Source organism: Microtus ochrogaster, linkage group LG1 (assembly GCF_000317375.1).
Source record: "Microtus ochrogaster isolate Prairie Vole_2 linkage group LG1, MicOch1.0, whole genome shotgun sequence".
Classification (NCBI taxonomy): Eukaryota; Metazoa; Chordata; class Mammalia; order Rodentia; family Cricetidae; genus Microtus; species Microtus ochrogaster.
The window spans coordinates 57,274,318-57,287,518 of NC_022027.1; the positions used below are offsets into that span (position 1 = coordinate 57,274,318).

The following is a 13,201-nucleotide window of genomic DNA, read 5'->3' on the forward strand; positions in this document are numbered from 1 at the left end:
TCTGTGAGTTTGAGGCCAGCCTGGTCTACAAATAGAGTTCCAGGACAGCCAGGGCTGTTACACAAAGAAACCCTGTCTTGAAAAACAAAACAACAACAAAAAAGACAAAGAAACTTCCCTAAGAAGTTAATGAAAAAAGCAAGACACACACACAGTTCTGAACCAATATAGTGAAGTATTTGTCCAGCATATATGAGGGTTCATTTCCAACACTGCATACCCAACAACAACTGAATCAGTAACCAAAATCTTTTGCTCCAAAGAAAAAGGGTCTAGATCTAGAGGTCCTCTGAACACCGCCACGGAGCTCTGTTTGCAGACAGAGAACCTGGGCCCAGTCAGCCTCCAGGGCGGTGCTTTTAACCAGCTGGTAAAGCGCCCGACTGACAAGCTCGACTGGACTAGCAGAGCAGGTTTAAGGTTGACTCAGCAGACGCCACTCCTAGAGTCTCCACAGAAGGTCTCTGGTCCCCTCCCTCCCTCCCTTTCTCCCTCCCTCCTTCCCTCCCTCCCCATAAGCCAGCTAAGATGGAGCCACAACTCCCGTGTTGTCTTTTCAGGACTGTGTGCAATGCCTGACATATCATCAAAAAGAGGCAGAAGTACCTGCCAACCGGGAGCTGAGGGAACATGCCGGGCTCTCACCTAGCTGTAGTATTCTCTATCATAAAGAACCTCTGGGGCAGCACTGACAGCTGCCTTCTTCAGCTGTCCCGACCTTCAGTTCTCCAATCCCAAGATCAACAGCCCCTTCTGAACACTTCCATTTCCGAATGAGTAACTGCCGCCTGCTCCTGGGCCTGTATCCTTCCCCAGGTCTAACACCATCTGCAGTCTGGCTATCGTGTGTACTGGAACATAAGGTGACTTACAGGCACAGGCCACCACGGGCATCTCTGAAGAGGCCCCTCCCTTGTGCCCCACAAACAATGTAAAGAACACAGTGGTTCTGACTGGGAGTCAAAGGGATGGGTATGCACCTGCAGTACCAGCTGTTCACTGAGGGCAATAGGATTGTATTCCCTTTTTTAAAAAATTAGTATGAAAAATGTGTTACTTTCCCATAATATCTAAGTTCCTTATATTTTTGGTTGTGAGCCTAGCCTTTAACGGCTGAGCCATCCCTCCAGGCCTAAGTTCCTTTTTGTTTTCTTCTTACAAAGTCTCTTATTGGTAAACCACTAAGCAGCAACCAGTCCAGAATACAGCTGTAAGAATCAGATTGGCTGTGAGCAAAGGCCTCAACCCAGTCCTGCATCACAGAGGCAGTCACACAACAGGCTCTTCAGCTTGTGGTTTTCCTATCACAGATCAAAGGCAACCGTACCACACACATGTGTGAAAAAGGCAGCTGGCTTCATAAAACTACAACCATTCCAAGTAATGTCTACAAAAGTGTTCATCTGTGCATCAAAATAACCAGTAATTATTAAGTAAAAATTAAAAGACTTACTACTACTCTAATAAACAGCACCTTTTGCCTTTGCTTGCACATACCTCACAGTATCAGAAGAGGGCACTATTTACCTTTCTTTTTACAAAACCCACTTGCCCTGACAGAATCCTGCCCCAAACTACAGACTGGACCACAAGGGGGCAGTAACAACAAGCAATGTATATAGTACTTGGCTTTTAAATATTTTCAAAAATCCATGATCTAAAAATGTATTTCAAATGCCACTTTCAGATTGCTGCTTTTCCTTAACAAGACTAAAAACAGGCACACAGAGACACATACGTCCAGAGACAGACATCACGAGACACACACATATATAGACAGATACAGGCGTAAATATAGATACAGGTCCACAAATACAGACACACAGATACCCACACACATACACACAGAGAGATACAGATACAGACACACAGATACCCACACACATACACACAGAGAGATACAGATACAGACACACAGATACCCACACACATACACACACAGAGATACAGATACAGACACACAGATACCCACACACATACACAGAGAGATACAGATACAGACACACAGATATATACACACTGCAGAGAGACAGTCACACAGGCACACATGTACAAATATAGACGCGCACACACACAGAGCAGAGGCGCGCTTGTCGCAATGCCTGAAAACAACATTTTCTCTGTCCCTCTCTCACGTTTGCCAGTCTTCACCATTTCAGCGCTTTGTCTTACGCTTTTCCATCTCTTCCTCTACTGACTTCCTCTCACACTTTAAAGATGCCCAAGCCAGGCCAAGCTAAATAAAACTCTGTTAAGCATCACTGTCTAATCAAGAACATGGCTCCAATGGCCTCAGTCTATCTCATGATTATTGCTTTAAGTAACAGATCATTATCCATGGGAACTGAATCTCAAGAGAGACGGATTAGATTTGGAGTCCCTGGGACCACTTAGAGCCTCTGTTTAAAAGGTGTGTTCCTCTAATACTCACACAGGGCACTGGCCAGGGGTGCACCCCAACAACTACAGACAGGGTCGTGAACCCCCATCAGAGGAGCCAGTCAGAGGATGGAACCTTGTGGCCCCGAGAAACACACAGAAGTACTTCTCCCGCTCCAGCTAACGAACCAGGGCTTGACTAGAAAATCCTGCCTACAGAGCCTAATTATACAAGATTTCTCTATGGCTGAGCACCAAACAGGATTGGCTGAAATGATCCAGCAGTTAGGGGATTATAATTATGTGTTAGTGGGGAGGGAGCATAACAGGAAAAGGAGAGACTCCTTCCGACCAGGGAGAGTGGTTGCTCTCATTTTCAGAAGTGGCTTCTTACCTTACAAACTCTGCAGGCTGACTTTGGTTTTCCTAGGGACCCTACTTAACTCCAGATGCCTTTTCTAGCTTTCAGAGCCTGTTATCAAGCGCATAGTGGCTCAGCTAGAATCCCAGCACTTCAGAGGCTGAGGCAGCAGGGCCAAGGCCAGCCTGGGATACATAGCGATTTCTAAGCCAGTCTGGGCTACAGAGAGATCCTGTCCCTCCTCAACCCACTTCACCCCCACCCCCCAAAAAAGGAGGAAAAATCTTTTACAGGTAACCAGGTTCTAGCCAAGTCCAAGGTATGGTGGCTTCTACATGGCTCTCGTTACTCCATGGCCTGTGCACATCAGCAGTGTTCTTAGGGAGGAAATGCTGGGTAAGCCTGACTCCCAGTCTGGGGAAGAAACACTCCCTTTCTGTGGCCCAGATCCTTCTATTCTATAAGGCTCCAGGAGGTTTTGTTTTGAGACAGGTGTCACTACGCAGCCCTGGTTGGCCTGGAACTCGTTATATAGACCGGGCTGGCCTTGAGCTCAGAGATCCACAGCCTCTGCCGCCCAAGAGGTACTACCTCCTCTATGAGCTTTTTCTCTACTTACAACAGTCTCTCTGTCGGCAAAGTCTTCTTTCTTTAGATTTGTAACAAGGAGGGGCCAGGCCTGCTTGTTTGTTGATGTTTTTGTCCTGCCCAGTACCCCACAACTGTTTAGCCCCAAAGAAAATCACACATAGGTCTCCATAAATTATAAGCTGATTGGCCCATTAGCTCTAGCCCCTCACTGGCTAACTCTCACATCTTGATTAACCCATTTTTTCTGATCTATGTTAGCCATGTGGCTCAGTACCTTTTTTCAGTGGAGCAGATCACATCCTGCTGCTTTGGTGATCTGGGCAGGAGTGGGAGGAATCAACTTCCTCCTTCCCAGAATTCTCCTGTTCTCCTTACATCATTTCTACTTTCTATCTGATTTTCCCACCTATATTTCCTGCCTGGCCAATCAGCATTTATTTAAAACATGATTGACAGAATACAGACAATTCTCCCACACCATAGATTTTTATAGTACAACTATTTGTAGCACAGACTAAGTCATCTTAACCTGATGGGATGGTCTTTTGTTGTTGAAGTTTGGTACTTGAGACAGGATCTCATGCAGCCTAGGCAGGACTCACACTCACCAAGGAGCAAGCAAATAGACTTCCTATCCTTCTGCTGCCACTCTCCAAGTGCTTTCTAATATATTTCATTTATTATTTGGGAGGGGGCAGATGCATGAGCACAACTGTGCATTCAATTCCCCCCTCCAATCTTTTTTTTTTTTTTGGTTTTTCGAGACAGGGTTTCTCTGTGGCTTTGGAGCCTGTCCTGGAACTAGCTCTGTAGACCAGGCTGGTCTCGAACTCACAGAGATCCGCCTGCCTCTGCCTCCCGAGTGCTGGGATTAAAGGCGTGCGCCACCATCGCCCGGCCCCCCTCCAATCTTTACGTGGGTCCCAGGGACTGAACTCAGGACCCTAGGCTCGCATGGACAGTACTCTCTCTGCTGAGTTAGCGCTATTCCTCAGGCTAGCTCAAATTTGAAATCACCTTGCCCCAGTATTCAGTCCTGGAATTACAGGTGGGTGCCACCATACTAGCTACACTGTTTTTGTCTTTCCTGTGTCAGCTTGGCTGGGCTACAGTCCAGATGCCGCTGTGAGGGTTTGTTGATGGAGTTAAAGTCCATCGTCACTTGACTTTGGGATCTGATTCAGTTCAATGAAGGGATTGAAAAGCGATTCTGCAGGTTCTATGAGGGGGAAGCTCTGCCTGTGGACAGCATCTTCAGCCCACACCCACACTCCAGCCTGCCCTTCCTCACTGGCCACCCTGTGGGTTGTGTTTGTTTCTGAAACAGTCTCATCCTTCCCAGACTGGGCTCAAGCTCCCTACTGTCCTGATCATCCTGCTTCTGCCTCCCAAGGGATGGCATCACAGGTGAGTGCTACACGTTCGTGAGGGGCTGGGGACTGACACAGGCTGGGCCAGTGCTCAACCAACTGAGCCACAGCTACAGCCCCTTCCCTACAGATTTGAGACTTGCCTAATCTGACGATCTTTTATAGTTGGTTTTGCTTCTCTGGCAGGACTCTGACAAAACATTTTATCATATATTTCCATGTTTGTTATATCTATCTTCTCATTCATACTCAAGGGCAGGCAGAAGAGAAAATAGTAAGTAATAATGGTAATATGGTCAAATGGAGTAGTATATGTTTTTAACCCCAGTGCTTGGGAGAGAGAGGAAGAGGACCTCTCTAAGTTTAACTATTCCACATAGTCAAACCCTATGCCAAAATAACTAATAATAATGATAATAATAGTGTATGTGAGACATGCTGTTAATATACAAATTCATTTTATCCTCACAGTCACCTGATACAGCCATTTTATGAAAGCTCAGTAACTTCCCTCTTACACAGTTCAAAAGGGCGACTGGACCTGAGCCCTAAGTCTCTTTTACTCCAAAACTCACACTACAATAGACACAACCCCTCACACAGAAGTGGGCAGTGGAAAAGACAGGCAGCCACACAGAGAACACACCAGGCGAACATGATGCTGTGGATAACTTCATCCCTATCCTAGAGACCGTGGAAGGCGGTGCTCCAGCTTGGGCAGCATCAGCAACCTTTTAGGAAAATATCAGAATGCTATAGTTACAGAGATAACAAGTCTGAGGCTGCCTGCCTCAGACCAAACAAAAGCAAGGACCTCCTCTAGGAGATATACCACTCAGGGGTAGTGGGTGAGCTGGGTTAAAGAGGGGCACGGGGCAGAAATGTTCTTTTCACCTGTATGCACTGAAGGGGGCGGGGTCACAGCCCAGGGCCTTGTCTCTGGCCTGGGGTTCTCCCCAGTAGACTGTCATGATACGGTAATCAAGAAGTTCCTGATCCTCAGTGAACCGTACCATCAATGCAAAGTACTTTAATATAAGTAGGTGGTGAAAGTAATCAGACTGCAGGGCTGAGCATCAGACGTGGCTGAAAAGGCGCTCTCACTGCGAGCCCCACCTCATGTGACCTACATGAAGGTGGGAGGAGAGAACCCACTCCACACGCACACCGCGGCACACATGCACCCACCTCACCATCACGTACACACGATGATCCTAAATGTTTTACGTGTATGTGTTAGTGGCTGCAAGCAGACGTATGAACTGTGTGGGTGCCTGGTGCACACGGAGGCCAGAAGAGAGCTTGTGGGTGCTGGGAACTGAACCTGGATCCGACTCATAAGCCCACGTGCAGCCTTCCTCATCAGACATCTGTCTCACTGCCCTTTCTCCTTATGAGCCTTCTGTCCAACATTACGGACAACTGCTCCTTCCCATCAGGTTGCCTTCTTCACCAGGAGGCTCTTCCCAGCATGGGAGGGTGGAGTACCATAGCCGTTCCCTACGACACATTGTTACCTTGTCTCACTGTGTATGGGAGCTCAATCCGAATTCATTCTGTGCTTTTGTCTTTTCACTATGTTTCTTACTGTGTAGACTTTTAAGATCTTACAACTGCATCCCTAGCACCCAGAATAACTATCAGAGCAAATATTCAATAAATACTTGTTGACCTTCTCTAGGTGGGATTATGTATAAAATCTACATATAATCAATATAGAATTTATAAAGCCATCTACCTATATTATCTCTCTCTCTTTCTCCCTTTCTTATTTCTATAGCTCTGGCCTCAAGCTCACACACATACACACCACATACATACACACACATACACATACACAAGCACACACATACACAAACACACACACATACACACACAAACACACACATACACAAACACACACACATACACACACAAACACACATACACAAACACCCACCCACAAACACACATACACACACGCTAAATGAATGCTATATGACAGTGATTACATATGCACATATCCACACATGTATGCAAACAAACAAACACACTAAATGAATGCTATATGACAGCGATTACTTTGAAAATAAATATTTTAAAACAGAAAAAATAGAGGGAATTCTAAAAGCAATACCGCCAACACCCAGAGGGAAAAAGGTTACACTTGTGTTAGTAAGCAGTGGCATTTGTGGGTCTTTAGGATCAGATGTGTCTCGTTCTGATCTTCCTCCACAAAGATGAGGCTGAGGATTTGGGATGAAATCTGTTCAAAGCTTACACAATGCTGCTGTCTTTTCCTGAGCATGTTTTTGTTGTGCATGGCTTTGAGATGATGCAACTTTTAATTTTACACCTAGAATTTAAAAACAGCAACCACATACGTTCTGGTTCAGCTCATTCTACTTAAGTAAAAGAACAGCAGATGTAGTAACATACAAGAGAGATAATCCACTCGGACTCTGTATTTCTAAACAAGAATGACTGGACTGAATAAGGTGTACACATTGCTGAAAATTTTGAAAAACTCCTTAGGCAAATATTACACAACTAAAACACTGGAGGACAAATCTAAAATGCATTATAAATCTAAAATTGCATTTTAAGGCAGTGAGGGGCTGGTTCAGATTTTTTTCTACATGTATATTGTTAGAATTATAGTATCTGTATTAATGGTTTTCCTTTTCTTTACTTTCAACTTTTAAAACATTTAAAATATGTCTCTCAAATAATACAGTTAGATTCTCCACCCCACCCCCGAGATAGGGCTTCTCTGTGAAACAGTCCTGGCTGTCCTGGAACCCACGATGTAGACTAGACTGGCCTTGAACTCACAGAGATCCGCCTGCCTCTGCCTCCCGAGTGCTGGGATTAAAGGCGCGTGCCACCACCGCCCAGCTAAATTTGTTTTCTGTTTCTGTTCTGAGGTCCCTTGAATTTGTTACGTGGTCTACACTGACCCTTCTAAGTGCTGCAATCAGAGGCCAGGGCTCTTATACTGAACTTTAGATTTTGATTTTTAGAAGACATCCGACAAACTTTGTATGAAAATATCTGGTCCATTTACATTTAATGTAATTACCAACAGCAAATTTAAATATACTGCAGTTGATCCCACAGTGAGCCACACAAAACTCCTTCAGGACTCAAGCAGTTAACTGGACAGCTGTAATAGTAGTAAGCTCTTTGTTCTAGGATCTGCTATCCGTGAGAGCGGGTCTTTGAACAGGCCACGCTTCTTTGTGAGGGTGGAACTCTATGCCCACGAACTGGCCAGTAACAGGGTTCAAGAGCTGGATGGACATTTGCAAGGTCATCCCAGCTCCTGAGTTCCCTCTGCCTGTGTGCATATGTACAAGTGCACGCATGTGGACTCAGACCACTTCAAGTTCTATCCCTCTGGCACCAAATGCAAAATAACAGCATTAAAATAAAGCTGTGAGAAACTCATGTACTTTAGGCTTCAAAGAATTTGTAAAACAACTATCCAGTTAAGCTGGCATCACATTCTGTCTCTAGGGCTTACAATCAAAGGGAAGTCAGGGTAAACAATAGTGAGGCGCTTCAGTGGTATTTCACAGTGGCAGGGTACGTGCCAACAGACGCCTTGTGTTTAATAAGGTGTGACCTCTGGCTCCATCTCTGAGGGCAGTCACTCTAACATCAGATGGCGTGAATGGGCTCTCCTGGCATGGGGTTGGCAGGGTGCATTTCCTTCTAACCAAGTGAGAACATGCACCACCACATTAAAGATACTGAGATAAATATTCAGTAATGGTAGTTGTTTATTTCTGTTAATAACTTTGTTTCCAAATATGGTGAACAAAGAATACTTGGCTCAGAGATTATACGTATTTGTGTGTGTTGCTGTGTGAATGCAACGTTTGTGTGTGTGTGTGTGTGTGTGTGTGTGTGTGTTTGTGTGTGTGTGGCTATGCCTGCATGTGGGGACCATCAGTGACATCTTCTCCTATCATTTCCTTCCTTTACTGATCTCATGAACTGGCTAAACTGGCTGGTCATCGAGCATCTGAGTCCTCCTGTCTCTGCTTCTCTGACTGAGGTTTTAGGCATGCATCCCTGTGTTCAGCTTTTTACGTTGGTGTCATGGATCCAAACTCAAGAACTTTATCCAGTGAGCCATCTCCCAGCCTGACAATACTTATTTCGCTATGATTACTTACTTTCATTTCTGCTCAAATATTGGCTCTGTAAGAGCAATACACTGTTCCTGTTGTATACATGTATAGATGTGTATCTGAGATGATTGGCCTGGGTAAAGTGACTTCCAATAATCACAGAGCCGCTAATGACTTATAACTACAAGAATCCTAAGAATTAGTCCTCCTCCTCCTCCTTTGTCTTCTCTTCTTTTGAGATAGTTTCTCATCCTCATCATGTATCTGTCTTACACTGAACTTATGGTCCTCCTGCCTCAGTCTCCTTCAAGCTTAGCAGTCACAAGACATCATTACTAAAAATATAATTTTTTTTTTTGGTTTTTCAAGACAGGGTTTCTCTGTGGTTTTGGAGCCTGTCCTGGAACTAGCTCTGTAGACCAGGCTGGTCTTGAACTCACAGAGATCCGCCTGCCTCTGCCTCCCTAGTGCTGGGATTAAAGGCGTGCGCCACCACCGCCTGGCTCCTAAAAATATAATTGTATGAAGGGGCCAGCAAGATGGCTCAGTGGGTAAAAGTGCTTGCCAAAAAGCTCTGATGAGCCGGGCGGTGGTGGCGCATGCCTTTAATCCCAGCACTTGGGAGGCAGAGGCAGGCGGATCTCTGTGAGTTCGAGACCAGCTTGGTCTACTACAAGAGCTAGTTCCAGGACAGGCTCCAAAACCACGGAGAAACCCTGTCTCGAAAAACCAAACCAAACCAAACCAAAACAAACAAAAAAAAACCCAAAAAGCTCTGATGATCTGAGTTCAATCCCAGATGTAGCAGCTCACACATGTTACCTCAGCACTCCTAAGGTAAGGGAGGAGAAGACGGGGAGAATCAGCTCACACATCTGTTACCTCAGCACTCCTAAGGTAAGTGAGAAGACAAGGAGAATCAGCTCACACATCTGTTACCTCAGCACTCCTAAGGTAAGTGAGGAGAAGACAAGGAGAATCAGCTCACACAGACAGCACAGCAGAGAGCGGTGGCAGAAACAGGAACACGGAGGAAGAAGAGAACTGAAAGCTGTCCTCTGACATTCAAAGCCGCACACACATGAGCACACACACACGCATGTTCTCTCATGTACACAAAAACATGCACGTGCATGCATACACAACACTCTAGATATTTTGCAGTTTTATGAGAAGGGTACAGTTTGGAGGTAAGCACCTGCTTGGATGCCTTAGGTCCTTGGTTTAAGCCTAAGTCACGTAAAAACAGAACAAAGCAAAAATAAATATATGGTTCTGAAGTGTTTTGATATATATTGAAAGGTATTATAGAAAATAAGGAGTTAACTTAGTCAAACCTCAAGTATTTAAAATAAGAGTGCTCCACAACCAGCAAATACTGCTATTAACCTTGAAGTGATAAAATAAAAATGGGTGTGGTGGCACACATCTTTAATCCCAGCCCTCGGGAGGCAGGGGGATGCACATCACTGTTGCACAAATTCTAATTCGTCTTAATAAATAAAAATCTGGAGTCAGGTATTAGGGATGACAGCTGAAAGATCAGAAAAGCATGCAGCCAGGCACCAGAGAGGCCTCTACCAATGCTCAGACTGAAGGGGCGGTCGATTTTATCAGTTCAAGATTAATAGCAGTATCTGCTGGTTGTGGAGCACTCATCTTTTGAGTAATGGAGGCTTGACTAAGTTAACTCCTTATTTTCTATAATACCTTTCAATATATATCAAAACACTTATTTCAGAACCATATATTTATTGTTGGGGTTCTGTTCTGTTTTTATGAGACTCTCTAGTAGTTCTCAGACTGCATCCGAGCTCCCGTCTCCACCGCCTTATATTCCTCTCTCTGCCCAGCCATACCTTTCACTCCTGTCTCCACCTCCCTAGTGCTGGGTTTAAAGACCCGTGACTCCCAAGTACTGAGATTAAAAGTGTGAGCCACCACCTCTGGGCTCTGCTCTCTTTGAGACTGGATAAATCTAGTGTAGCCCAGGGTGGCCTTGAACTCACAGAGGTCCACCTACCTTTGTCTCCTGAGTGCTGGGATTGAAGGTGTGTGCCACCACTGCCCGGCCTCTATGGCTAACTAGTGATTTAGCTCTGCACTCTGATCTTCAGCCAACTTTTACTTGTTAGATCACAAACAAAATATCTCTACACATCTCTCAGTCCAAGGCCAGCCTAGTCTACAGAGCAAGTTCTAGGACAGCCAAGGATACACAGAGAAATGCTTTCTTAAAAACAAATAAAAATAAATAAAAGTATTCTAGAAAGTCTATAATACCACACTTATATCCTAAACATTTAAAAAAAATCTGATACGTAATAACCCAAATTTCAAATACATTTGAAAACTAAAACAAAATCCCTTTCTGCAGTGAGACTGTTTCCACACTGATACACTGACTTTCCTGTATTATATATTCATTAGGAAGTTCAGCACAAGTACAATATTAAATTGCCTTTACTGTTGAAGACACTTATTAGTCAGTCCTTACATAGTAACTATAGTTGGTTACAGGAGGTTTTTCAAAAAACCAAAAACTTTAAAATACTTACTATGATCTTCTTACAGTCCTTCCCTCTGCATAGTTCCGTATAGGCTGAGTACTGCACGTACATGATCCAGCTTCCAACAAAAACCACCAACCAGGAAAAGAAAAGATACTTCACCCGCATGTATGAGAGACGAGCCTGCAAGTGAAGGACACAAAGGTCACTCATTCAGCAGCGAGCCTCACTGTCCTGGAGCAGGGCGCTCTGCTTGCTTAGAGAAGCGCAATGCACATCTAGAACAAAGTGCATTTTCAAGGAACCCAAACAACACCGGTCTTAGAAAAGTAAGTTCCCCAGTCTTACCAAGGAAAAGGGAACAAAACACTCTTTAGGATGTACAGCCTTTCAAATAGCACAGCGCTACTGAGACCAGGAAACCAGAGCTACGGTTGCTGTTTATTAGAAACTAACCAAACACTGTTGCAGACGAGAATTTTAAAGGTCTTAATGACTGAACATAGTAACAATAAGATGTCTTAACCAGCCAGTGGTGGCATACACCTTCAATCCCAGCACTCAGAAGGCAGAGGCAGGTGCATCTCTGTGAGTTGAAGGCCAGCCTGGTCTACAGAGTGAGTTCCACGACAGCCAGGGCCACACAGAGGAACCCTGTCTTGAAAAACAAAGAATGAGAACAAGAAGAATGGCTTAGCCAGGTATGATGGTGTGTGCTTGTGAGCCCAGCACTTGGGAGGTGAAGCAGAGAGTCAGAAGTTCAAGGTCATCTTCGACACACTGAGTTGCCAATCTAGACTTTGTAAGATTCTGTCCCAAAAAAGGAAAACAAACAAAAAAGGGAAACAAAAAGAAAATCATAAATCACTCCTCGTACGCCAACTAGGAAGCCACGCACTCGCAGCTGCTGGGGCCTTTCTGCGCCAGGCACAGAGCAAGCCGCTAATCTCCAAACGCGGCAGTTGGTCAACATCGCCTGGTGTTTACTGTTCAGATCAAGAATTCCAGTGGTTTCATTTAATAAACAGTAGAACTGAGGTCTACAGAGAGAACTGAGCAGAATAAATTAAAGACGCTCACACACAATGAGAGCTAGTTTTGCCGTGACCACCCCGAGCCAGTTTCTCACACTTGGGAACAGTAGGGTACTGTCAGCACCGTGAGCATGAAGAGAGCAGGGAGAGAAGAGCGAGCCAAGGTGCACCTGCAGAAGACAGGAGTTCAGACGGAAATCTGTCCTTGTGGGTTTTCACACACGGTGAAAACCTCAGTACAAAAGCCTGGGTACAAATAATTCAGTTAGATGGTAGGTTTTTGGATTTTATTACTGAATGTAAAAGAGCTTATTTTATGTAGCTCTAGGTGAACTCATGAAAAGAATCTAAACCACACGCAGCACAAGGAACCAAGGGGTCCGTCTAAAAACCTTTTGCCATTATTTGGCCCAACAGAAGTCTGATCACCAGCGAAAGACAGGCACGGGCTAATATTATGAGATTCCACCAAGATTAGAAATACTTGCCTGCAAAGTAAGCACACTGTTGTGCACAGAGCAAAAACTAAAGAGCATCAGCTAAAATCCATCTGAAGTCACTGTGCGAGAGCCCAACAATGCTGTCCCTGGCTGCAGCCTTCTCTACCCTGCCAAAGAGAGGCCAGGATCTGGATCTGAGCAAAGCCTCTAGCTGCACCCACCGGTCACAGGAAACGGTGGAGACAGAGGTAGAATCTGAAGCAAGCAACAGAATGAGGCTGTGGGAAACTTAGCAATACGAAGAAGTCATTTCTTTAACCACAAGAGGTAAAAAGCAAGAGAAGGAGAAACTTACAAATGGGAAAATACTGAAACACAGCAAATGACTACAAATGACT

General features: G+C 44.8%; 1 protein-coding gene across 1 annotated transcript in view; it reads right to left on the reverse strand.

Annotated features, from left to right (window-relative positions):
- Positions 1-13,201, reverse strand: part of Dipk1a (divergent protein kinase domain 1A) — an 80,214-nt gene that overhangs the window by 8,480 nt on the left and 58,533 nt on the right. The window contains exon 2 of the mRNA XM_005359651.2: positions 11,378-11,512. Within this exon, the coding sequence (XP_005359708.1) occupies positions 11,378-11,512 (135 nt within the window). The remainder of the gene's footprint in view (positions 1-11,377; positions 11,513-13,201) is intronic.